General features: G+C 43.5%; 1 protein-coding gene and 1 pseudogene across 2 annotated transcripts in view; one reads left to right on the forward strand and one right to left on the reverse strand.

The window, feature by feature from the left end:
* Positions 1-27,956, forward strand: part of NOTCH2 (notch 2) — a 94,629-nt gene that overhangs the window by 28,002 nt on the left and 38,671 nt on the right. For both annotated transcript variants that reach the window (XM_015563491.1, XM_015563490.1), the window contains exons 4-10: positions 3,000-3,122; positions 20,278-20,511; positions 21,797-21,952; positions 22,365-22,553; positions 23,455-23,568; positions 24,366-24,479; positions 26,296-26,529. In XM_015563491.1, the coding sequence (XP_015418977.1) occupies positions 3,000-3,122; positions 20,278-20,511; positions 21,797-21,952; positions 22,365-22,553; positions 23,455-23,568; positions 24,366-24,479; positions 26,296-26,529 (1,164 nt within the window). The remainder of the gene's footprint in view (positions 1-2,999; positions 3,123-20,277; positions 20,512-21,796; positions 21,953-22,364; positions 22,554-23,454; positions 23,569-24,365; positions 24,480-26,295; positions 26,530-27,956) is intronic.
* On the reverse strand, positions 11,764-12,360 carry LOC107182973 (annotated as a pseudogene).

Consider the following 27,956-nt stretch of genomic DNA (forward strand, 5'->3'; position numbering starts at 1 on the left):
TTATTTTATATTGTATATGTTGTATTTTCATTATATATATGAGTTTTTAATATTCCTGGATACAAATCAGATATATGATTTGCAAATATTTTTTCTCATTCTGGAGGCTGTCTTTTCACATTCTTGATGGTTTCCTTTGAAGCCCAAATGTTTTTAATTTTGGTGACACTCACATTGTTTTCCTTTGCTTGTGCTTTTGGTCATATTTAAGAAAGCTTTACCTAATCCAAGTCACAGAGATTTACTCCTGAGTTTTCTTCTAAGAGTTTTATAATTTTGACTCTTACATTCTGAGTTAATTTTTGTGCATGGTGTGAGGAAGGGGTCCAATTTTATTCTTTTGCATGTCAATATTTAATTGTTCCAGCACCATTTATTGAATTAAGGTTTTTTTAAATATCTAACTCATTTAATCTTTACAACATCCCTTTGAACAAGCATCTTTTCATGTGCTTATCAGCCATTTGTATATCATCTTTGGAGAAATGTTTATTCAGATCCTTTACCCATTTGTAATTGGGTTGTCTTTTTATTATTGTATATTTTATTATTTATTTTATATTGTATATATAGGTTGCTTGTGCTTTTGGTATTATTTCTAAAAAGCTTGTGCTTTTGGTATCATATCTAAAAAGTTACAATTGCCTAATCCAAAGTCATGAAGATTTACTCCTGAGTTTTCTTCTAAGAGTTTTATAATTTTGACTCTTACATTCTGAGTTAATTTTTGTGCATGGTGTGAGGAAGGGGTCCAATTTTATTCTTTTGCATGTCAATATTTAATTGTTCCAGCACCATTTATTGAATTAAGGTTTTTTTTAAATATCTAACTCATTTAATCTTTACAACATCCCTTTGAAGTAGGTCCTATTAATTCCCCCAGAGAGGAAAGGTTTAGTATTTTTCTGTTCACTCAGGTATTGCATGGCAAGGAGGAGAGGGGACCTAGGCAGTTTGGCCACAGAGGCCACACTTTGACCATGAATTTCTCCTCATCTCTCTCCTTCTACCTGTTGGCAGGGAAGAACTACCTCAGAAACAGTCAGTCAGTCATACAAAGAGAACATTTTCTTTCTTATATGTTGTGGTTATGCTGAAATGCTTCTGCTTTCATAATTTGTCTGTGGTTGGTGAATTCAGTTGGTTGTAGTGTTGGCCTGTATGAATTCAGGGTCACAGTTTCCAATCCTTATAGTTTGGTTACATCTCACTGACACCCTAGTCAATAATATTTAGTCTTAGTCACCAGAGAGATCAAACTAGGGGGAGGATGACCATTACCAGTTCTAGAACCTCACCAGCCCACACAAGTTCTAGCTGTGGTGGGCCAGGAGCCCTGGGGCCCTCCCACACCCTGAAATGGAATCTTTCACTTCTCTCAAGACTGTTTCCATTAAGAGCACTGGACTAGGAACACAGACCTCAGCTCTTGTTCAGGAACTGCTTCTTGGCAAATCTGCAGATCTGCCCTCGCTTTATCATAACATTTTCTGACTCAGCCTGTTTGTAAGATGTTCATAGGAATTAAACAGATATACGAGTAGCATTATAAATTTTTACAAATCTGAGTCTATAAAAATTTTCATAGTCTTTCTCAAGCTTACTTCGTGATTCATCTGCTTAAATGGCCTGAGTACCAAATACAGAGAGGCCCAGAATTCTCTTCAGTCAAGCTTTCATTCATCCCCATCTTCTCTGAGCTGATTTCCTTTGGTCTCTGGGAAATCACTGTGGCCATTTGGTCTGTACTCATGCACATGACTGCCGCCGCATTCAGAGAAACGAGCCGTGTTCCAGTGTAACAGAGCAGGTGTAGGCTAACTACCACAGTAGCTTGCGGTAAAATGAACAAAAAGCAAGGTGTGATTGGTGTCTTTCCCAGCCACTGGTCTGTAAATGCCCCCAAAGCAGGGGCTCTGTCTCTTGCACTCTCTGTTATATCCCCCGAGCCTCATATAAGACTCAGTAAGTGTGTTGAGTGTGAGAGAGGAACCTTAAGGGACATTTTGAAGAGGCCAAGTACATAGTCGTCCTATATTTCAAGTAGGACAATGCTTAGGGAACATCCTCTCGTTTTAAAGCTGGTAGTCTTCTATTTTAATAGTTAAGGGATTTGGTAGGAAGGAGAGAGAAGGGGAAAAGCCTAATATATAAATTACTGTGGTTAGTTGGGGTGAAGTTTGAGGTGCTAGTTTCATTTTTCATAAATGGCGAAAATCAAGAGGAAGGAAGCAGTGCTATAAATGTAGCGAGGGAGGTGAAGAATTTGAAGGTTTGGGAAGTTTAATTAGTAAGAATGCCACCCGATTTTAAGATAGCTTTTTCTATTTCTTTTGCATTTGGCTTGTAATGTGGCACTTATAACAACCCAGAAAAGCAGGCCGAGCAGGTGGAGCCAGCCTCATTTTACAGACGAGGAAGCTGATTCAGAGTTGGGAATTTGCTGTGTGTTAAGTAGCTTATACTAATAGGCAGTGTGGTTGGAACTTGACTGATATCTTCATACTTTAAGTTCAGTGTTTTTCTTACGCCTTTTATCCCCACCTAGTTTTCCCAAACAATCATCCTAAGGGGCGGGAGGGGCGGGGGGAGGAATTTAAATCTAATGAGATAAGCTTTTATCTGTTCTTCTCATTAATCTAGCATGGAGCTGGGGTAAATCTAATATCCTTTTGTTAAGAACCAGTAAAAAGCTGTCCCAAGTGGAGATTTATCTTCACTGGGCTTTTATTTCATGAAACACTTTGAAATACTTATGAGGTAACTGCGAAAGCATGCCATTGGCATAATGAGTCACTCCAACTGTCTAGCTAAGCTGGAGGCAAGAGAAGGCAGAAGATTGGGGACTTTGGTTAATGGAGTGAGTCCTGGGTTGAGCAGCTGCTGGCTGCTGAACTGAAATAGTGAAGTAGGGCTGTTCGATGACCCTGTTCTGCGGGAGAAGACAGATCAGTTCTTCTTCAGAGAGTTCATCATTTTCTCTTGCTCTCTCTCACCAGGTTTTGAAGGCAGCACCTGTGAGCGGAATATTGATGACTGCCCCAACCACCGGTGTCAGAACGGAGGGGTTTGTGTGGATGGGGTCAATACCTACAACTGCCGCTGCCCCCCTCAGTGGACAGGTATGTACCATGTGGTGAATCGGCCAGGCGGGGGCGGGGGCACGGATTGGTAACCAGAGGCAGGCTGCTATAGAAGTAGGCACCTTTCACAAGGTCTCTGTGTGAGGTCATGTGCTGACCATCTACGTTCTCCCATGTTCACTTAAAGGAATGTGTTCACAGGTACTTACTGAGCGTGGCTCTGAACTCAGCACCGTGCTAGTTGCTGGGGCAGCTGTGAGAGAAGAGCATTACTGACGGACTCGGAGGTTATCTGGGGAAAGCAGCACATTCCCTGGAACATAGTAGATGTGTAATAAATATCTGAGAGGAAAAGAACATGCTTAAATGTAAAGATATAAATGTGTTTATCACACACACACACACACACACACACACACACACAAATGGTAGCTATGTGAAGTAATGGATGTGTTAACTAGTCTTATGGTGGTAATTATTTGCAATATATATGTATATCAAATAATCACATTGTGTACCTTAAACTTACACAATGTTATATGTCAGTCATATCTCAATAAACACGGGAGGGAGTGGGGGGAGGGATTACAACTTGTCAAATTTTGGTGTCATATCAAAGAATATTCATAATTATATGAAAAGGCTATTAGAATATTCCTCTTCCAACTTAAAAAAAAAAAGTACAAGTTATAGAGACCTTAAGAGTTCAGAGCTTATTGTTTCTTCACAGACAGAACTCCATCTCATCTTATTGTTGTGTCCTGTAATTATGCAAAGGGTTGGGCAGGTGCTCTTGATACATTTTTATGACACTCATCTACATTTCTATTTTTCCCTCTTTCATATCCTTTTTTCACATAGGACAAAAATAGATTTGTTTGCCTCTGATACTAGTATTAGAAGAGTAGCCTTGATTAATTTTAAAACCCCTTGGAAGTTTCTGATATTGTCTTAGGCAGATTTTCCACTTCTGTTTGAAAGCTAAGTGATTTTTTGCAGACATTCAGATCCCATTTCTGGTTATTTATCTAACTGAAAGTGGAGACAATTAAGAACTGATTAAGTGATTAAGAACTGAACCTTTTTTGAGAGAAATTGATTGAGTTAATGTGGAAACCCAAGAATAAGTTATGATATAAAGAAGAAACTACAGTACCCGTGAGGGATGGTGCCCGGCAAAGAAGTCTTGATGTTGGATTGCCGCCAACCCTACCTGGTATTTAGTGCTAAGAATTGCTTTCCCTTATCTATGGCAGCTAATTATTTAGAGTACTTTTTTGAGCTGTAGACTATGAGTAAAAAAAAAAGGTTAAAAGGGTTTAAAACTTCAATAACACGATTTTCTGGAAAGGCACACATTTCTGCTTTTAATCCCCAAACTGTCCATTTGTAATACTTTCCCACTGGGTTTCCTAGAATTGGATTTCCCCTAGAATTTCTACTTGGTGTCTTGATCCTACGCCTTCACTCCCAAACCTCTCTCTTCCTGTCTTCTCTCTTTAGCTTTTGCCATTTCTCTGGTAGATTTTTCAAAGGCCATTTATTTTCACCTTAAAATATTACTAGGAAGTTAATCACACGGCAATAACGGGAAAGATCTGAATTTTTCTCTTTTTAATGTCCCTCGCAGTGGTGTTGGGTGGGATGAGATGCTGGTTAGGGACTTGGCCCCATTTTCTTCTCTCCCTTGCCCTGCGAGAGAGCAGAAGGGCTCCGTGTGGGTCTAAGCTCTGAACAGTCAAGATGAAATGATATTGTGATTTCGTTGCTGGTTTTTCTTTGATACCACACTCAGTTTCCTGCTGTGATGTGAAATAGGAAACCCAATCATGGGGCAAGTTTTCCCAGTGAAATGATAATATACCAACATTTCTTACCCCAGGATGTTTAATAAATTCCTCTTTTCTGTGAAGATCCTTGTAAGATGTTTCTTTCTTCATGTGTTCTTGTATTTCTAGAAAAGATGGCAGACATGATGGGTAAATCCAGTATGGTAATATTTATTTATTTTGATCTGCTGTCATATAAAGTGACCCCCTTCCCTTGGTTTCTTGCCACAGTTTTCCTTCCTCTATGTCACTCCTCCCAATTCTTTGGTTTCCAATGACAACCTTGTTGTTTGCTCTCCTCCTCACCAACAGGATAAAGTCCAAGGTTCTTCCACTTCATATGAATGAAGTCCTTCCTGGCCTCAGCCCTGTATTAGTATGTTCTGCTTCATACAACCTAAAGAAATGACTGGGGCCGGGGGCTGGGAGTTAACTGATGTTTATTAGCACCCCAATAAGTGCTGATTACAGTGTTTTATTTTGTGTAAGCTTTGCAGTAACTGTATGAGGGCTAGGGTTTATGAAATATCCTTTTTACAGATGATCATGGGTCTCAGAAGAGCTAAACATTTACTCAAGGTACATAGTGGTTCGGCTAGACGTAGTCTGTGCTCAATCTGTGGTCCTTTTCCTATGCAAATTTACTCTAAGGGTGGTCTTTTTGAATTTTTTTTTGTTTTTAAGAACTTTGATTCTTTTTAATTGAAAGTACAATTTATAGTTATATTATTCTAGGATATGGTGCTTTAACTCTTTGTGTTTTTCCTTTTTAAAAGTTTACCTGTTAATTCGAGATTCAAAATTAATATTAAGTGAATGTTTACTATTTAGTCTGGTGGTCTTTTCATTATACCTAAAAGCTTTATTATAGCTTCGTTCAGAGTTCCCTTTATAATTTCCAGCTGTAGAGTTTAAGCATGAACTGTTTCGTCTGGCTTTTGACAAAATAGAAAAAGAAGGATTGGAGTAGGTTTCTAGGAGAGGGAATGAAGTTGCCAGCTATCTGAAAAAGAATGGATGAGATTGTGGAGCTGAAAAAACTAGGTATCAATTTGAAATAAGTGGAGATTTGGGAATCTGCCATGTTTTTAATGAGAAGAGCCTGTGTTGGATGTGCACAAACATGGAAGGCTTAGTCTTCTATAGCAAATTTCAGGCTTCATATGACCAGAGTTTTTCCAAGTCTGTTTATGGTTTGATTTCAGGTAAATGTGTCAGCTCCCCCCTGCTTTTTTTTTTTTTAAGTCTTTATTTGTCAACCATGGAACTGATATCTCTTAGTCACTTTATTGGGGTATTGGGTGAATGAATGGTGCAATAAAAAGCTTTTTGAGTTTATACTCAGCAAACAATTATCTTGTAAAACATTCTGAATTCTGCTGTTTGATATGGTAGCCACTAGACACACCTATTGTGCCACAACTGAACAATACCTGATTTTTTTTAAAGTAAAATGTCTCATTAATAATGTTTTAAATATTGATTAGATGCTAAAATGATGTTTTAGATACACAGAGTTAGATAAAATATAATATTGAAGTTAATTTTACCAGTTTCTTTTGCCCTTTTTAAGTGCCACCAGAAAATTTAAAATTACATCTGTGGCCCTAGCCGGTTTGGCTCAGTGGATAGAGCATTGGCCTGCGGACTGAAGGGTCCTGGGTTCGATGCCAATCAGGGGCACATGCCCGGTTGTGGGCTTGATCCCCAGTGAGGGGCATGCAGGAGGCAGCCAATTGATGATTCTCATCATTGATGTTTCTAGCTCTCTCTCCCTCTCCCTTCCTCTCTGAAATCAATAAAAATATGTTTTAAAAAAATTACATCTTTGTCTCTGAGACATTTCTATTGGATCACACTACTTGAGCGGCAAAGATGTTCTCTGGTGTTACCATTGCTGCTACTGGGTAGATGTATCCTCTTTGATCCTGGTAGGTAGAGGTGGGCTTGTAACTGCCTGTAAAGGGGCCTTGTATTGGCCTCACTGGAAAAAAGCATGGCGGCCATGCTCTGGCGTGGTCCCCACATCAATGATGTGCAGAACTGATCTCTACCCATCACAGAACCTTTTTACTTGGTGTGACTCTCTAGACTAGTATCCGTTTATGCCCTCAAAAGCTACCACCCTTCTGGCCAAGCTAAAACCCAGGCAGAAGAAAGAATTGGAATTGGACAAATAATTTCGTTTTTTATTGGTAGATTGTTACGGAGTTAGTTCCCTTTACGAAATGGAAGTACACCCGAGGATCGGACGAAGCCCGAGCACGCGTGTTTTTACTGTTACTATATTTGGCCCCAAGCCATCTGCCATCTTATGAGAGAAGTTCTGCTCTGGCAGATAGCCACCTAAGAAAACAAAAGTTATGAAAGGCCCCCAAATTAACTAAGGCAGTGCAGATTAATGTTTTGTCTACATAGATTGCTATTTGGATTTTCTTTTTAAAGGTTCATTTCCTTCAGAATTAAAGTTGCCTCTAAACTCCACTCACAATTCCTCTCTGGCAGCTTTTGGTTTTGGGTTCACTCCTAGGGCAGACGTGATTTATTTTCCTGTGCTTGTTATTAACCCAGAAATGTAATTTCAGCTTGGGCTTGGAATAGTGCTCTGGGACACGGAGCAGAAGTGAACAATGGAAGTTAGGTGGGACATGAGTCTAATAAAACCGACCACGTTGTCTCTCAGCTCCTTTATAACACGATGAGCCTGAACGTGGCTCCCTTTGCTGTTGGTTGCTCCAATTTCAGTAAAATTTTTTGGCATGAATCAGCGAGGAACATACCACCGGAGGTACTGCGTGAGCTCCTTCTGGCAGGAAGTGGAGTCTTTTCATGGTGGTATTTTCATTTTGAACTGAATATTCCCATTCCAGTCTGGCCTCTGGTTGGTGACCAGCTATGCTCTGAGGAGACTTCCCTCACAGCCACTTTTCTGCTCTTTTTGGTTGAGAGTGGAAACAATTTAATTACATCTGGGCCTATAGATGTTTTCTCCTTCGCTTTCTGCATGGGGAATGGGAAAATGCAGCTCCCATTTCAGTTTCTCTGCTGTCAACTCAGTTGCGAGGCCTTGATAATAAGCCTGTTTTCTGGAATTCTGCTTCCCCACCCCAATTTCAGTTCACTGTCAGTTGGGCAGACTGCCAGAGGGCTGGCCTGAAGCACCCTTACCCCAGAGCTGATTAGTGGTTGTGTGGGTGGGGACAGGAGTAGGGGCTTAGTATCGCCCCCACGAAATGCAGGAGGGGAGACCAGGAGGGAATTTTCTGCCCTTGTCCGTGATGCAGTGTCTGGCTTTGGCTATATTCCAGGCAAGGCCCAGTTTCACTTCATGGCTTTTAAAGGACCCACTGAATGGTCATAAGGTAGCTTCAGTAACAGATATTTATTGAATAACTAATTCAGATATACTATGCTGGATGCCGTGGAGACATGAAGAGAGACATCATTTTCTATCTTTAAAGAGGGTCAAGTGCCTAGAAAGAAATAGTCTACATAACCACAGTGGGAGTTAGAAAGTACGAATAGACGTGACTTTGAAAGAAAGATGGACAGGAATTGGGGACCATCTAAGTTCTCCATTGAATGAGGGGGTAGATTGAGAAGAGTTAACTTCTGTTTTGAGTCTGAGTAATAGGAACCTGTGGGGACTGTTGACAGAGAAATGGGCTAGAGATGATAGTGAGTTTTCCAAGTGAAAAGCATTCAGCAGAAAGACACAGGAGGTCAGAGCAGAAGTAGGGGCTAGGCAGGGACTTAAATTTTGAGTCTTGTTTTTGGTTGCCTTGGGAATGTATCAAGTCTGTAAGGGAAAGTGTGTGGAGTGAGAAGAACAGAGGGTTGGGACCTGAATTGTGAGAAATGTCTGCATTAAAGAAAACGGATGAGAAAAGGGATTCAAAGACGGAAGATGAGAAAAAGGGGATGTGGGAGTTGGGAAGAAGCTCGCCGTTATAGCATCACTGAGTTGGGGTGCATTGTAAGATTGTGCCCTCAACTCGACTCTGCATGCCTCTGTTGTGGCACCTGTCCTATTTCACTCCTCTTCCTGGTTTATATGCTTGCTTTACCTAGTAGACTCTCAGCCTCTGGTGGGCTGGGAACTGGCATTCCCAGGTCCGGTTTTAACAAATGGTTGTTATTGAATGAGTGACAACCAGGAGACTCAAATAAGAATGATAATCATACAGTTAATCAGAATTTTTGAAGTCACTGGAAATCTAAAATGTGGTTTCAATATAAAAGGAGAAAAAGAGACAAGATTGCAATGGGTTAAAAAGAAAAGTGGGTGTTGAGGAAGGAGGAAAGGGAGGAGTGGGCATAGTCACTTAAGATTTTGTACTGCTCGAAAGGGGAGAAAGGAAGCTGCAGGGCCCGAGCTATGGGGGACAGAGACTTCCTTCATGTGACCAACCGTAGAACCTTGGCTAGACTAAGAGTTAAGACGGCTAGAAGGGGTTGGTTAATGAACTGGGTTATTTTGGGAGGGGCTTTAGAAGTCTTAGTGGGGGGTAAATTAGGTGAAATGATGGTTGGGAATGGGAAAGGAGGGAGGTGGAAGTTACAGTCAGAGAGTGTACCAAGTTTGAGATCTTGGAATGGGAACAGTGAATGTCACATAATGAGATCCAGAATGTGAGTATGTTCGTGATATGGAGTAGATGTGGAGGTCTGTTGAGAAAATTAAGAACTCTTGGCTCAAATGACGTTATTAGTTTCCAACCCAGATATTGATTTCTTGGGAGATGGGAGAGGAAAGAGTGAGAAGAACATAAAGCCATGTGCTTAAGTCATTTAAGGAAGTGGAAATGGTCCATGAGGACAATAGAGAGAGGTGTGAGGTGTTCTTTTTATTTCTGAACGTATACATGTTCAGAAAAATTTGGATTTGAATCAACTTCTCTATTTTTCAGTGTCAAAATGAAACTATACCAATTGCCTTTTCTGCAAGATGAGGAATATTGTCTCTTTACTCTCCAGATTTTGTATCTATGATCTGGCATTTAAAAATTCATATATAGTATTATTAGTACTGAATTTTAAAATCTTATACATATTCTTCAAAAGTTATTCTTGATATTTATACTGTTTATAATGCAATTTATAATGTTTTAGACAGTTCTATGTGTGACTTGCTTTGTGTTAACTACCAGTACATTCATATCACAACCTTTTCATTCCTGAGTATTTATTTTTATTTATTCTTTTCAGTTATATGAGTACATCTTCGAGTATTTTTTTGCCCCAGAAAAGTTAAATGTTGGCATATCTTCAAAGCTCTTGGATTTTTGGATTTTAGTTGACTTATACAAGTAGCATCTTGTCTATATATTGAATTATTGGGCCACAAATTAATCTTATCAAGTTTCTAGATATTGTTCCTTTGCTTCTTGTTGTATTAGAGGGAAGTCCTGTGTCAGACATGTCAGCCTCAGGCTCTGCCTCTCCTCTCTCTCAAATCAAATCTTCAACCAATATTGGTTATCGGTGTTTTATCTCAGTACTTTTTGAGCCCTTTGGAGCTGCAGGCTTAAGTCTGATCTTACCTCAGAAAATGGTGTCTTTTTCATTTGTTTTTGTGTTTTCAGGAACCTATTATCTTTACATTGGGTCTTCATTCTCCCCCATGGCTGAAATCTTTTCTGTCATTATTATAATTTGCTGTTTTTTCCCTAGCATTTTATGAGAATTTCATAAGCTTTTCCTTCACAACACTGATTTTTTTTCTTCCTTATTAGTTCTGTCCTTTGTAGCTTCCAATTCTGATTTTTACTTGAACTGCATTTTATATTGTTATAATATTTAAACTCATTGAATCTAGTTGCTCTCTATTTCTGCCTTTCTCTCAGCCTGCCTCCTTTCATCAGAGTCCAATGTCCTATATTATTTTTCATTTCTTTTTAGACCTACATGTGTTTAAATTTCTTGAGAGTACAGAACCAGTTTTTTCTAAATTTATTAGTTTCGGGAAGTGAATATTTTTCACAAGCATGCCCTTCTTGTACATCTTAAGTGGTATGTTCCACGTCTTTCATATTTCAGAATGTTTTAATAGGTGTTGTTTTTTCCATTTTACTAATTCTGCTCATGGTAACTACTTGCCTGTAAATAGTAGGTTGATTCTCTTTGGAACCCCTGCTGCGGTTTTTCCTTGCAGAGAAGTGAGGGGGTCTTTACATGAACTGGAATAACAGCCCAGCAGCCCACGGAGCAGGGAGAGAGCCAGAGCATGAGCCTCCTGGCAGGGGGACCGAAGCTTGGCACCATTTTCTTCTCTGTGCCAGGGCTCGGCTCTCAGAATGTCTCGTTTTGGCACAGCATCCGCTGCTTGTCATTCACGGTTTGAGCCTGGATGCTCTTTGGTGCTGCTGCATCTGGAATGTGCCCGGATGCACTGACTTTCTCGTTGCTAGAGTGGCCATGGGAGCCCTGGAACCCCTCAGGGTTTTAAATTGCTGTTGACCTGCAAGGGTGAGATGGAGTTCAGTCCATTCTCCCCGCAGCAGCAGAGTGGGCTTCCTGAACACAAATGGATCGTGTGGTTTCTTTGCTTAAAACACTTCGGTGGGTCCTCCTTGTCTCTGGATAGAGTTCCAAGACTCTGCATCTAACTCCCCCTGCAGCCATATCTCCTTGATGCATGCCTTGTTATTGAATCTCACGGGTTTTTTCATTACCTCAAATGAGCCATGTTCTCTCTTCTATTCAAACCTATGCACATACACTTCCTTAAGCCTAAAATACGCTCCGCTTCATCCCCTTCCCACACACACTCTCACACACATACACACTCTGGCACCACCTGGCTAACATATGAAGTCTGTGTGTGTGTGCGTGTGTGTGTCTCAGTAATTTCAAGTTTATTCTGCTATAATGCAGCTTATCCTGACATTAGGTTGCATTAGATGGCATGTTCCTGAGTCTGTTCCCAAGATACTCTGTTGTGCTTATCTCTGTTTTAAGACTCATGCAATCTCTGGCACTAGGGAGTCATCTGGGTTTGGATTACATAGCAGTAAACAAATGGGTAAAAGAACTTTAGAAATAGTTAAAGCAGGAGACCATCATGATTTTAGAATATGGAGCCCAATGCTGCCATTACTGTTAATATTTGGATGATAAATTCTTGTTTTTCATGCAAACTTAGGTGGCTTGGAGGGGTAGTCTATAGGAAAATGAATTATTTAAAAAAAATACTCTGCCTTGATATGAGATGCCATTAGTCCCATAATTGTAGTTTGCCAATGAAACATATTATCCCCAACTGAACTGGAGAATTTAGTTCTTCTCTGTTGTCCTACTCTGTGCTCCCAAGGCAGCACACACCAATTAGAGCTGTTATTGCCCCCTGTATAATGGTTTGGTTGTAAAACCTGTATTTATCTATAAGTTCTGCAGGGTAGAAGCCATAACTGTTTTATTCACCATTATAGCCCCAGTATGTATTGGTCAGGCCTAGCGAATGAATGAATGAATTGGGCATTACCTTTCCATTTGTTTCTGACCCGCCCTTATCCCTCCAAATTTAGGGCTGTGATTGGGTTCTTTTGGGATCTCTCTCCTTTTCTCTCTGAGATACTTTAGTGTCTTTCCCCAGTGTGGACCAGGCCTTGTACTACATCGTAAAACTGGAGTCATTGTATGAGAGGATTACATTTGACAATCAGTTAAGTGCTTAACAGTGTCTTGTACCTCGAAATGGCTTAATGAATGAATGTTTACTGGTTGAAGTCAGTAGCAGCTTTAGGGAATTAAGAAAACATGGATTCTTTACCTACTTACCTTCAAGCAGATGGAAGCAACTGGAAGAGGAGGACCTCTATCAAAGAGGGCTGACTGGCATTATTCACACATAACATGATATTGTACATAGAAAACCCTAAAGACTCCACCCAAAAAACTGCTAGATTTAACCAATAACTTCAGCAATTAACAGGATACAAAATTAACATTCAGAAATTGATGGCATTTTTATATACCAATAATAAATTCTTAGAAAGAAAAACTAAAAAAAAAACCAATCCCATTTACCATTGCAACAACAACAGAAAATAAGATACCTAGGAATAAACCAAGGTGCTAAAAGACCTGTACTCGGAAGTCTATAGGACATTGAAAAAAAAAATCGAGGCCCAGCCAATGTGGCTCAGTTGGTTGGACGTCATCCCAAACACCAGGAGGTTGCTGGTTCGATTTCTAGTCAGGGCACATGCCCAGGTTGCAAGTTTGATTCCCAAAAGGGGCGTGCTGGGGGCAGCCTATTAGTGTTTCTCTCTCATCGATGTTTCTACCTCTCCCTTCCTCTCTCTGAAATCTATAAAATAAAATATTTTAAAAAGAATAAATAGAGGAAGATATAAACAAATGGGGCAGGGGGGGTGGTGGTTGGGGGATGGAAACCAGAGTGGTAGAGCTAGTGGTATTTCAAAGGGAGAGACTGGAGAGGTAGGTGGAAAACCTGGATAGGATTTAGAATTTCATCCTAAGTAGAATGGAAGTTATCAATGTGTTTCACAGGCAGAATGCACAATCTCACTCTACATGTTGATATTCTGAGCGACTCCTTAGAAAATTTATCGATCAGGTTGCAGGGAAACTAGGCTTTTGAGGAGTCTTGGAAAAGGTCATAGCATCTAGAAATGGAGGCAACATTCACATTCATTGAGCGTCTTGCATTTATCCATACGTGTATCCCTCACCCCTACACTCTCCCCTTACCCACTGCATACCCAGGTCTTGTGTACCCACCAGTGCTTTGTGCACACGCACATTCTCTCATTAGGCAGACCCCGTGGACTCCAGTGTTCTTATGGAATGCTTCAACCAGCTTTAGTGCCAGCAGGCAGCCGAATGGGCAACTCGTCCTCTGTTCTTTCACTTCAGCTTCGGAATGGAAAACTGTGTTTAGAGGAGAAGGTCTCGCAGGACAGAGGTTGTAAGAATGTTCTGCTCTGAAATGGAAAGATGAGCTTGGCGACTGCTGGTTGAAGGGTGTACTGGAGACTGAATTCTCTTGATTTAACCACGGAAGAGAGGAGGTAGCAGGGTCAGGGCAAGGGCCAGCCCAGCTCTTTTTTTATATGTTCTCATGTGGTGATTGTTGTTGCAATGAGAGTTGACCCTTAGCAGGGCCATTGATGTGATAAAAGTTTTTCCCACACACTTCACAGTTGAGAGATGCCTGGGAAGGGAGAGGGCTTCTTCCCAAAGTGCTAAGGCTCAGTGATCACGCCGCCTCCCCCTCCTCCTCGTACTTCCCAGTCACTTGTGACTCCAGGTCAGATGGATGGTTTGTTTGTGGTGTCTTGAGAGCCACAACAAGCTGTTTGTATCCCAGTGCATTGCAGCTCACGCGGCCCCCTGGGCTAGAGCTTGATGCTGGTGCGGTCCGGGCCATGGTTTCCATTTCAGGACAGTCCTCTCATATTTACTGCCACCAGTTGGACCCACGATGGACCCTATGGTTTCCAGACAGTAGGATGGGGCAGTAAGAAAAGATTGGCATGAAAGCGACCCTACTCCTGTAAAACCAGCACAGCAGCGTATGTTTCTAACGGGGAACTAGTAGTGTCATCTCCTTAGTAGCACTGCGGAGGCATTTTGCTCTGCCCTGTCCCTCCGCAGTCAGCTCAGCATCTCCTTCCCTGTTTTGAAGACTAACTTGAGCTACCATCCGCACTTAACGATTTCCATTTTTTATTTTGTCTCATTGTTCTTCCAACTAGCTGTCTACACGTAGACAAGTCAGCGTACCTCTCTGGTCCTAATTTCCTCATCTGTAAAAATGAGCACGTTAGATTAGGCCTGAGGTTTACTTCTCCACTGACACCAAGTATCTGATACAGTGCGTGACACGTACACCGAGGTGAATGGCAGACACAGTCCCTGCCCTGGTGGATGTGAATTTGGAGATCTACCTAGTGACGGGACAGGTCAAAGGAGGAGAAGTAATTAACCACATAAGTAAGAGGGGGAAGAATATATGAGGTAGAGAGAACAGGAAATGCAGAGGGTCTGGGGTAGGAAAGAAGATAATGTTAAGGTACCATCAGTAAGGCATCATGGCCAGAGTGAAATATGTGAAGGGAAGATATGAAGTTGAGATATATTTATGAGGCAAACTGTCAGCCAGAAAATTATCAGTAGCCACAGGAGGCTCTAAGCGTGTAAGGTGTCAGCAAAGGATTTGGTAGTGTGACATCTCATACCAAAGTTAGTCCAGACTCATGGTGGCAACAGAAATGGCACCTTCTAAAAACAAGTGATGCCTTTTTCTTTTACCCATAGAAAATGGGGCGGGCCTTAGTCCCAGTATTAAATGGCCATAGCTGCAATTTCTGGCAGGTGAAATTACGAAGGGGTGGGTCCCCTGATGCCCTCAAACACTTGCCTCACTGAGCCTCCTACAACATATTTTGGAGTTTGCCAGCGAAGTGTGTGTGCTGAGACCGATGATGCCACATGCTGACACTTGTCGGATTGAAGGCTTAGTAGCGTGGTCAGGCATGGCAACAACCCAGCTCTCCCGCTTCACCAGCGGCTTTTATGTGCTAGGTCGCTCATAACTTGGTGCTCTCTCCTTCTCTCCCTATTAACAGAAAGTCGTTTGCTTTTAGTGCCTCCTGTATTCTACGAGCAGACTAATCTTCAAAGGCAATTTTGATCCTGTCTTCCCCCACCCATGAACTCATGATAACTCCCTTTGCTTGTTGCATCAAATTTAGAATTCATAGTCGAATTCAAAGCTTCAAATGAGCTCCAGACTTCCTCCTTTTATTTTATTTTTTAAGCCTCATCTCAGGATATGCCCATTGGTTTTAGAGAGAAGGAGGAGGAGGGAGGGAGGGAGAACAAGAACATCAATAGATTGCCTTCTGTATGTGCCCCGACCAGGAATGGAACCTATGGCCTTTCGGTATATGGGACGGTGTTCCAACCAACTGGCCAGGCCAACCTTTCTCCTTTTAAATATGTGCTTCTTTTTTAAAAAATTGATTTCAGAGAGAGGAAGGGAGAGAGAGAGAGGGAGAGGAATGATCGGCTGCCTCCTGCACGCCCCCTACTGGGGATCGAGCCCACAACCCAGGCATGTGCCTTGACCAAGAATCAAACCATGATCTCTTGGTTCATGGATTGACATTCTACCACTGAGCCACACCGGTCTGGCCAACCTTTCTCCTTTTAAATCCAAGCCAAAGAATATACTTTAGTCATGTTGATGTCTTCAATTTCTAACCTTACCACCCTCAGTGAGCAACTCTCTCCAGTCCGGGATGTAGTAGGAAAAGCTGAATAACCTAAATGCACCCAGTCCCGTCAGATAATCACCAAGAAATTTTCCTACTTCAATATTCAGTGACCTTCTGCCTGTATTCATTTCTAACAAGGAGTGTTCTTTAATTGTCTCATGCTTCTATGCCCTCTCCGAGTGCTCTAGGACCCGAGGATCAGGGACCAAGTCTGTAGATCTTGTTGGTCAAATCCAGGGCTAGGTACGTAACTGTGTTGTGGTCGAAAGCAGTAGATTTTGAGTCAGACTGATCTGGCTTTGAGTGGCAGTGTTCTCACTTACTGGTTTATGACCTTGGGAAGGTTACCTGACCTTTCTGAGCCTTCTTTCTTATTTGGAGGCTTCTGCATTGGTTTCCTCCTGTGCCAAGAGGGTGGTGACATGAAGGGCAGTGTCTTAGTAGAGGTCCCATTGGGAACTTTTGGACAAGCAACTGTAGTGGCCCCATGGGTTACTGTTGTCTACCTTCTGAATTTAAAAACTGGTTGGTAGAATGGGAAGTAGGAGGAGAGAAAAAATTCTGGCAGAAATGAGCTTGGGAAGGGATGTTGTTCTGGAGAAATGAGCCTGAAACTTAGAGAAAAATGATCCATTTTTCTGTAGAAAATTCTTATACGCCAAGTGTGCTCTTGGCTCTAGATTTGATTTTTCTAATGAACCATATCTGACAGACAGATAGTCCTAAGGTGTTCAGTGATGGTATTTAGCCTTCAAAAATCAATCTCGTTAAAAAAAATAGTGACCTATACCCAAAAGTACATTTGCTATTTGGACATGAAGGACATAATTTTTGTTGCAGCTCAAGCTCAGTGCCTGCTTCCAAGTGGGCAATCAATGACTTTTGGTTTCCTCTCCCAAGAGTGCCAAACTTGCATTCCAGGCACTGTTTATTTATCTCGTCTGTCTTATTACAATATTTAAGTGTCTGGGAATTATAATGCATAAGGAATACATGAGATATTTTTAAACATAGTGTCTTATACTCAGAATTATCACAAAGCCAGTCAAAACGAAAAATAATATCCAGATTGTGCACTTTTTTTTTTTAAAGATTAAGGCCTTCATTTTAGAGATATTGGATTTAATGTGACAGTTTTAGAGGGACAAACAGTTTGTAAATTGAGAGTACATCACAGCTGAGTGGCCAGAGGTCAATCTCCTTTGTAAAATAAATTTTGAAGCACATGGATGAAAAAGGGTGTTATATTAGCTAGCACATTTGCTATAATCATAAAAACCAAAATACGGCTTTCTTCCATTTTATTAGTACTTATAAAATAACAATTTATGAATATATGTCCCTTTTCAAGATAGAGAAACTACAATCTTTGCAAAAAATACACACCCATAATTATTGCAATATCAAATAGCTCACATTTAGCAAGTCACTTGGTTTTAGGGTAGCATAGATATTTAAGTTAGCATAAGTGTAAGAGACAAGATTCTCAGTAATGTCCAGGTTACAGTAACTCTTCACCTACTTCTCAGTCATATATTTATTTCTAAATCCCACCTGCATCCTACTTACACATCTGTCTATATCTGAGGAAGCATGTCTGCCAGTACAGGAAGGAAGCAAAGCTTTCTGTAATAAATGGCATCATCTGCCGTGGGGGAAGTCATTGCCAATGCATGCACTCACTCACGCACCTCACGCACTCACACAACTCACTCGTTCATGCAACTCACTCATGCATTTCACACACCTCACTCATCCATGCAACTCACACACCTCACTCACACAACTCACTCACACATCTCACCCACTCACACAACTTACACACCTCATGCAACTCACTCACTCTGTATTAGCAGTACTATGGGTTGCAACTGACAGATCCTTATCTGAAATTAGGGGAATCCATTGCAAGGGACATCTCTCAGAATAGTTGCGCCCCTGAATGGGTTCGGAGCAATTGGGCTTCAGGAACAACCGGAACTATTGACTGGAATGTACTTCTCCTGTGCACGTCTGATTCGCCCCTCTCCTTTTCTTGTAGACTGGCCACTTCGTCCTTTTGGTCCATGTGGCAAAGGGTCCCTAGTCCAAAAGTTTGGAAAGAGACACAGCGTTAGGTAACTCGTATCAGATACCCATCCTCTACCAGTCAGTTATCAGGAGGGCATGATCATTTAAAGACTTGGTGGCTCCTTCAAGAATTATATAGATGAAGGGGATGAGGAGAGGAGCACGGAAGAGGGGTGCTGAGCACAGAGTTCCAGAGATGCCCACACACCCATCCTGCCATCCCAGGGAATACACACACAAAAACCACTCCTGAACTGAGAGGTTGCTTGCAGCCAAGTGATGGGAGACAGATGTGCAATTAAATAAGTGGAATAGAGTGATGGTGGCTTTGTAATGATGCATGCAATAATGAGTGTAAAGAATGGTGTCATAATGGAAGTAAAGAATCGGCGATCAGTTAGGTTAGCTCTGACACACCTAGCTTCTGCCAGCAGTGATGGCCACATAGCTGGGCACATGGCCAGCTTCCTGAAAATACTTGAGCCAATTGAATTAGGTATTCTGGAGACTCGGGCTAGCCTGGTGTTTTCTGAGTATAAGCGTCATGTGCTTTTTCATTAAGAGGCCTCTTCATCAGAATACCTTTTTGAATTATTCATTGAGTTCTTTTACAAGGGGAGAACTAAGGACATCATCAGGATTTTTTCATTTCAGCTAATTGTGTTGTGTTTTCAAGAATTCAAATGACCTGAATATTAGTTTCCTTTGCTAGCTCTCTAAACTGGTATTAAAAGACCTCCAGTAAGACTTGTTATACAATTCAGCTAGCCTGGCACTGAACTGCTTGTTAGTCACAAATTCCTGGCTTATAAGATGAAGACATACCCTTGTTCCTTGTCATGGGTCCCGCGACCCTTTGCCATTGTCCCTGTCTGTTGCTATTGTAGTGACCTGCACTAAGTCCACAAATGGTCTCATGGTTAGCGTCCTCCAATTTGCTCTTTTTCAGGCAGAGCATACTGATCCATCTTCTATTATATTGGGCCGACTTTCTGTCTTATTCCACAAATCTGCACCCCTGAAGCTTGGGTGCCTCAGGCTGAGCACAGTTCGCTTCAGTCTCACCATCTTGGCTTTGTTTCTCACACTCATATTTTACCGAGGCTTTTATTGTCCTTCGTCTGCTCTCTCTGCCTTTGCTTGCCTTTACCTTCGGTTTAATTAAACTTCTTATTTTGAGATCATTGTAATTTCACATACAGCTATAAGTACAGACAGTCCTCGGGTTACGTCGGACTCAGTACATTTCATGGTTACGTCGCCATCTCTCATTTATTTATTAAAAAAAAAAAAAGTTCTGTCATTTCAACGTATGTACTTATGTGCTTCATGTTTATTATTTATTTACCACAAGTAAAGGTCGGGAATTGTTATCTTCCTTTTAAATTTTTTTTACTGTTTCACCCCATTACTGCTGTGTATGTGCTCCATGTGAGTGACGTAGGTGCTTATGTAGGTGGGTTCAGACTTAGGGTGAAAACCGCATTAGGTCCCGCCATAGGAATGGATCTCTGTCGTAACCCAAGGACCTACTGTAGTGATCTTCTCTACCAAGTCCCCTCAGTGGTAACATCATCTTACAATACTATTGTACAGAATCATACTGTACAGTTATTGACATTGACAATCCAAATACAGAACCACTGCCATAATATTTTGACTTTTATGCTTCTTCTCATTATTCTTTTCTTTATTCACCTCTTAGACTCTTCTCCCTCTTCTCAGTTATATATTCATAGTCCCAGGTATTTAACTGAGTCCTGAATCCTAAAGATTTGTCTTCTCTTTGATAGGTTGGCTAAATTCTCATGTTGTCAGAGTTTCTAGGGATAGCAACTCCCATGTTTTTCTTTAAATCACTTCCCTAGAATAAATATAATTTGGATGGCTTAAAGTGGCCTTAAAATGCATGTGAAAACCTGATCTGCCATGGGTTCTGCTCGCCTTAATTCAGGCAAGTCACATTAGGATGAAGACTGTGTGGGGGCGGGTACGGTACTAATTCTTTGAGACCTAAGAGTCCTGATCAAAGGCACTTTCCCCCCAAAGGACAGTTCTGCACGGAGGATGTGGACGAGTGCCTGCTGCAGCCCAACGCCTGTCAGAACGGAGGCACCTGTACCAACCGCAATGGAGGCTACGGCTGCGTGTGCGTCAATGGCTGGAGTGGAGACGACTGCAGTGAGAACATCGACGACTGTGCCTTCGCCTCCTGCACTCCGGGCTCCACCTGCATTGACCGCGTGGCCTCCTTTTCATGCATGTGCCCCGAGGGAAAGACAGGTGAGACCAGCAGAACGACAGAACTGGACACTAGGCAAGGGGCCGTGAGCAGTCAGGATTTCTGCCTTCTTCTCTTTCATGTCGGTAGCTGTGTCCTTTTCATTACCAATCGGTAGGTACATATCACTTAAGATTGTTCTAGAAGTCTAATCAGTAGCCAAAGTGCCCTGGAGCTGGTCTTTTTCCTGATCGCTTTTGGCTCTCCTCTCAACTCTATGTAACGCAGTCTTTCGTCCTAAAAAAAAAATGAAAGTTAGTCACGATTGCCTTGGGAGCATCTGCTGGCCTCCTTATGACCTTAGGCTGAAAAGCGCCTCAGAAATTAAGACAAAATGACTAATGGATGTAGAGACTTCATATTAAGAAGAAGTAGCCCACTTACCCAGAAGGAGTTGGCAGGACAGAAGCATGTAAGTGCGTCCCAGCTCCCAGCGTCTAGAAATACTGCTCTCGGGGTGGGTTTTCACTGACTTCAGAGTTGACAGTGCTCTAGCTCCTCAGTTTCACTGCTCCTGGTTTTAGGAATAAAAACAAGGAAGGGAGGAAGTTGTGGAGGAAGATAGCTTATGTGCGGGAACTTGGGGCCCAGCAGTTCTGAAATGTCCTCATAATCTATACCTTCCGAGGAGCCCCACCTCCAGCCTTGCAGCAGGAGCCTTAGCTGCCTGTTCTTAACCTAGTTGCAGAGTGGAAGATCCAGTTCCCGCGTGAACCATGCAGAACATGGGGCCAGCTAATATCGCCTCAGTCCTGAGGGCACTTGAGCCAGGAATGCTGACATTATTAAAGGGCTGCCCGAGCATAGGCTGATGCTGTTGCACTGGTTTTTTTTTCTTCTGAGGCTAGTGAAATGCTGATCCCTTTATGATCACCGTGTGGCATGATTTGGGGAAAGTAGGTTAGTAGAGATGCATGCAGCAGTTTGGACAAACAGTAGAAAATGACGTATTGTCTACCTGAAATTACTGTTGAACTGCATATCCTCTGTTTTAGCTGCTCAGTTGGAGGGCTGTAGGAAAGTTATTGCCCTCTGCCTGTCTCTGTCATCTGTCCGTCTCACTTATGGCCCTTGAGGAGCCATCTAGCCGAGGGTGATGGGGAGGCCACCAGGGTTGTCTGCAGAAGCTCCTGACTTGCAGCGTGTTCCTGAGGGAGCATCAGGAGAAAGGAAAGTTTCCTCACTCTCCATGGTGGATTTTGATGAGACAGTATAAGGCTTTCCCTCCTCCACAAAAGAGACAACTCTTCCTCAACTGGGGTCATTTTCTCTTTGTTCTTGTGACAGGACTCTTGTGTCATCTGGATGATGCATGCATCAGCAATCCGTGCCACAAGGGGGCACTGTGTGATACCAACCCCCTGAACGGGCAGTATATCTGCACCTGCCCACAAGGCTACAAAGGGGCTGACTGCACAGAAGACGTGGATGAGTGCACCATGGGTGAGTTCCCCGAACCTCTCCTCTTCTTCCCATGTCTGCGAGCTCAGCAAGCATTTAAACTGAAGCACATTTTATCCCAGATCTCCTGTTACTTGCCCATTGTTTACAACCATCCTTTCAATGTAATCATATATTCTAGTCTGGGAATTGACATATACAGGTGGTCTGTACTTGATTCTTAATATAAAACCCGACCTTAGAGACAGTTTGGGCAAAAGAGCAGCCAGAGACACACGAGAGTGAGGTTGCCTAGTCTAATTAATTAATTTGTTCACAAGAAAATGGGAAATTGAGAATCAGACTATGAAATGCCTGGCCCTAACGCTTGTAACAGGCCGACCACGTCTATAGTCCACACATGTGGAAGATCGGTCGTGCTGTGATCCTGCTAACTGGTGCTTTTGTCTTTCAGCCAATAGCAATCCTTGTGAGCACGCAGGGAAATGTGTGAACACAGACGGCGCCTTCCACTGTGAGTGTCTGAAGGGCTATGCAGGGCCTCGCTGCGAGATGGACATCAACGAGTGCCATTCCGACCCCTGCCAGAACGACGCCACCTGCCTGGATAAGATCGGGGGCTTCACATGCCTGTGCATGCCAGGTACTTGGGCCCATCCGAGTGTGGGGTCTAGGCTGGAGGCACTGAACGGCGCTTCTCTGAGGTGGAGCACTCAGCACAGTGTGGCCATTCCGTGAGCCCCGTCAGCATCTCCTTCCCAGTAGTGACGGGGCTCCCGGCCAAGGGGCCCTTAGAGTGAGGCAGCGCTAGACTTCTTAGAGCTGGGAAGGCCCAGATAACCACGCCCATCATGTCAAAACTCAGGTACATGCAAGAGAAAATTTCAGAAAGGGGTGTTTTTATGCCAAGATTCTTTAATACAGTGTTTACCATAAGTGTCCTTTAAGTAGCAAGCCTTCCTGATTCCCTTATGTGTTACAAATACCATGCCTTTCCACTTGCAGAAATTAACTTTACCCGTAATTCTGTAGGAACCTGCCATGGCCATGTCCCATGATTCATGAGTTGTTCCCTGGAGCTCTTCTGCAGGGACCATTTCTGAGTCGGCAGAGAGCATAGCCAGTGCCGCTCACAGTAGAGGCTGCAGTGCTGCTGCCCTGTCACAGTGCTGGCACTCTAGCCTGGGAGCCTCCTGACCTTGCCTTGCACCCTGAGGACAGCAGCATCTCTGACCCAGCTGGTCTTTAGGACCAAGCAGTGGGGATCCCTGGACTGGTCAGAGAACGTGGCCCAGTCTTTGTTGGCACGTGAAGTGTGACCAGGGTCTTGGAGGTACCCTCATCCCCTTCATCACAGTGACCCGGATGTCCCAGAGGACACCCCTGTGTGATCTAACTGTCACTCTCATGGCATAGTTCCCCCGGTCCTCTGCAAAAATGTCTCTGCTCATGGAGGATGTGGCCATCTTTGTAAGTTTGTGCTTTCTTGGCTAGAATACACCTTTCTCTCTTTCTAAACCACTTGTGTGTTTCATTTCCTTCAGGTTTCAAAGGTGTGCATTGTGAGTTGGAGATAAACGAGTGTCAGAGCAACCCCTGTGTGAACAATGGGCAGTGTGTGGATAAAGTCAATCGCTTCCAGTGTCTGTGTCCCCCTGGTAAGTGCCCACCACCTGCCCTCTATCTGCAGAAGCACAAAGCTGACCGACCCCGGGGAGGGGAGGAGCGAGAGCAGGCAGAGAATGTGTGTGGGCTGTGCATGCGGAAGTCATTAAAGTGAACCCTTCAGGAAGGAGATGTGTGTACAGAGTCGGGGAGTCTGTCTCAGCTAGTGTGTCCTCCAAATCCTCTGTGGCCACAAGTCCAAGTCTGTTCGGAAAGGCCCGTGACCTCTCTGTCTGTGTGTACATTTCAGAAAGTTCATGCCTCACAGAGGCCTCCATTTCGGGCTCTTCGGGATTGTATTTTTCCCCCATGGGTTAGAGTCTCGAAGCCCGTTGGTGGGATTCTTATTTTTAGACATTTCACCTCTGAGTCCAGAAACGGCCAACATAAGTCAGTTTTTCCAAAGAATGCTCCGCCTCTTCTCTCCCTCCCCAGAGCTATTGTTGAAGACACGCCAGGTTTTCTGCCACACACTGTGGTGTCTCTCATTTCCAGTCTCAGTCCCTCTGAGGTGAAGCTCACTTGTTGGAGTGCTTCCCTGTAACCGTTCAGGCCTGTTTTAACCAGAAGTGAAAAGCGTGGGGAAGAAACAGAGGTGGAGACACACACCGGTGCCTCTGTGCCCTGAGCTTCCCCCTGTTGTCCTGGTCACTTGCTGGGGAGAATAATTTCACTTTTGCTGACCCTGTGGCATAAGGGAACTCAGCCCCACGCTGCTCGGGCGTCATTGTCGGAGGGAAGGCGGACGTGGGATAACCCTGTGACTTGTGTCCTCCTGTGCCCTCTGCAGGCTTCACCGGGCCCGTTTGCCAGATCGATATTGATGACTGTTCCAGCACCCCGTGTCTGAACGGCGCCAAGTGCATCGATCACCCCAACGGTTATGAATGCCAGTGTGCCACGGGTGAGATTCTTCTCATTTGTCACCCCGCCCCCCAGGGCCACCCGAACAAACAGGAGACTGTCCTTGTCCCACTGCCCTACCAGCCCCAGGCACTGGAGGGGCTGTTCTGCGTTTGGAGAGGTCTTCTTCTAGCTTGGTTTTTGCTGCTCTCTCTCCACTGTTCCCTTCTCCAACACCTGCCTCCTTGTCCACCACAATAGTGGGCAGGCCTGGACATTGCCATTTGGTGTCCATGTCTTTTTGGGACAGAGTTTGGCAGCGGTGAGTTTCCAGCTGGCTTGACTTATTCCTCTGGGAAAGGGAAACATTCCAGCTGACGGCTCTTTTTCACTGGGCTCCTCAGCAGGAGGCTCGTTGCTGTGTTTCTTGAGGCAAAGGATTGAACAAAGGCCCAGAAATCTAAGGGCTGTTGTGTGCAAGTGCAGGCGCTTCCTGCAAACAAGGCCGCACGCCCTAGGAGTTAGGTGGCTCTCAGACAGGTGTGAGAGCTCTGAGTCCTCTCTCCTGAACCTGCTACTCCAGTGAAAAAGAACCCATTTGTAAATATTCTGCATGTCTGGTCTGTGGCCACAGTTCCCATGTGGGAGGGATCTGAATAAGCCAAACATCCCTTTACACATTTGCTTCAGCCCAGACCAACACTATGGAAGTGGACTAGACGTTATTAGGAAAGGGGATGTCCGATTTCCTTTTTATCCCTCTGCTTAAGAGAGAAAGAAGTTAGGAATAGAATTAAAGACAATCTTTTTAATTTTAGAAAATGGGTTCTTAAACAGTTTTAAACATTATGTGCATTTCTTTCTGATCACAGAAAAACAATGTCATGGAAACAAATGATTACTATTTCCGTGGTATTGGAGCATCACCACTTACTAGGCCTACTTAGACTAGGCCCCGTCAGGGAACCCTGTACCCACTTCTGGCTTGATGAACTGTTGTCTCTGGCTGGAGGAGTTCCGGGTTCTGTCCTCCTCTGGCAGCTTATCCTCATGGAGAGACCTTCGGGAGAGGTGAAACACCCTGAGTCATGCTGAGAAGGGAGGAGAGGCTTACTGGAGTCCCCGAGAAGAGATTTAATGTCAAGTGAAGGAGTTTTCATTTAAATGCTTGTAACTTGGTCATTCATTTTATTCAACAAGTCTTTATGGAAAACTTACTATATATGCACAGTACGATGGGGGCAGTTGAGGAATAAAGAAAAGTTCTCTGTTCTGTCAACTCAGAATTGGGAGCCCAGCCAGTGTGGCTCAGTGGTTGAGCATCGACCTATGAACCAAGAGGTCATGGTTCAATTCCCTTACAGGGCACATACCCGGGTTGCAGGTTCAGTCCCCAGTAGGGGATGTGCAGTAGATGGCTGACCAATGTCTCTCTCTCATTGATGCTTCTATCTCTATATCCCTCTCCCTTCGTTAAAAAAAAAAAAAAATGAGGAAGATAAGGTCTGTGGAACCATGAATACAGTCCCTGTATATTGGGTTTGGGAGGAAAAGAATATAGAGGTAAATATACCAGGAAAGGTATTGAGGCCCAGTACGGAGTGAAACTGCAGTTTGAAGCATCTCTGCCAGGACAGCTACGATCCCTTAGGAAGAGGTATTTGAATTCTGGAGATTTGGTCTGAAGAACTTTATGTTAAGCACAGCTCTCTGGGCCTGCCTTATGAAGCAATGCCAATGGTCAGTGTCAAGCGCTCATTCCCGCAGGATGAATTCAGACATGGGGGGTGTAGGGTACGGGGATGTGGCTCCATGTATGTTCAGGTGTGGAGTATCTGCCTTGGTTCTTAAGCCTCCTTGGTCACATTCCTTCCCAGGATTCACTGGCGTGTTGTGTGAGGAGAACATTGACAACTGTGACCCCGACCCCTGCCACCATGGCCAGTGTCAGGACGGGATTGATTCCTACACCTGCATCTGCAACCCCGGGTACATGGGCGCCATCTGCAGCGACCAGATAGACGAGTGTTACAGCAGCCCCTGCCTGAACGAGGGCCGCTGCATCGACCTGGTGAACGGCTACCAGTGCAACTGCCAGCCCGGCACGTCGGGTAAGCCCACTCCCTCCCTGTTTCCTTTGGAGCTGCTCACGTAAAAAAGCATTCAAACCTGTGAAGCATTTTTGTGAGTGTATTTGAGTCACACTGTCAACAATTGCCAGGATGCAGAATCTCAACGGATTGGGACAATGCTTGGAGAGTGACCGTTTTTCACCTTGATTTATACATTACAATCAAAGGAGGGGACGTAATCGGGTTACATGAAATCTATTGGTGCTAGATTAGGAGGCGGGAGAAAGCAAAGTTGGGGGGCAAGCTCTGGGATTGGATAAAAAGTAAAATGATAGACACGTACTTCTTTTACTGAGGTGGGTGCAGGATAGTTAACAGTCAACAATTAACTCAATAACAATGAGGGGATTTGTAGTCTCCGTAGAGCGGTACCTGTGCTTTAAGGGGTCTGGAAAAAGGAAAATTACTTTGACTTTCCAACAATATGTAATGCAAAAAGGCAGTAGGCTCAGTTAAGGTAAAGATTTACCCTTGTCAGGGAAGCTACTGGCCTAGGATGCGACTACCCACCATAACTGCTTTTAGTTAAAGTTTTAATTTCAGACCCTCCTTTGTGACTACTTTAGGCCTTTGAGTTTGCCAGACCGCCATGCAGGCCTTCCCTGAGCTTGTCGGGTTAGCATGTGGCCCCTTTTTCATCCAGAGTGTTCGCTGCTTCTCAAACACGATTTACACAGATGTCTCAGACTTCCTGGGCAGACGCTTACATATCTAAAACACAGTCCTTTTTCCTGAAAGCTCGGCCAAAGCCACAGTCAGAAACATCTCTGAGGGAGCTGGCTCCAGCCAGGGGAGAAATGAGAGACACTCGTTTCTCAAAGCTGGTGATTTTAGGCATGTGTTTCCCTAAAAGAGGCATACCACTTCAAAAACCTGCAGTTATTCTTTAAAATGGAAAACCTTGCTTTTGTGGCTTGATTTTATTGTCATCTTTTTCTATAACCTCCACTGCAGGCTAATCTTCCGCCACTGGTCGCTGGTGGGCTTTGCGCAGTTGTGGGGATTAGGAGAGGGAGGAGCGACTTTGCAGCTCCCTGTCATTGAAAATTAGAATGCAGGGCCACCATTCCTCATCCCGGCTCCTCACCTCCTGTCTACAGTTCATTCCTACTGGCTGGGAGGGCAGGCTGCTCCTTGCTGGAGGTGTTGAATTACTTGCTCAGGCAGCAGCATTTCACAGGTTTCACTGGATTCTGTTTTACTTATTGGAGGAATCATTATGGTCACAACTGTGGTTAATGGACAGAGGAGCACTGTGTCTCAGATCAAAGGAAAGTGTACCAGTGGAAGATTAACCAGCGGGTGCCTTCGTCAGAGCGGACCTGCCAGTACAGCGCACTGATTTATTGAGAACTCCCTCTCCCTTTAAGGACAATGGCCTAGGTGGGGGCAAAGGAGGGGGAGCT

This window comes from Myotis davidii, unplaced genomic scaffold, assembly GCF_000327345.1.
Source record: "Myotis davidii unplaced genomic scaffold, ASM32734v1 scaffold217, whole genome shotgun sequence".
In the NCBI taxonomy this organism is placed as follows: domain Eukaryota; kingdom Metazoa; phylum Chordata; class Mammalia; order Chiroptera; family Vespertilionidae; genus Myotis; species Myotis davidii.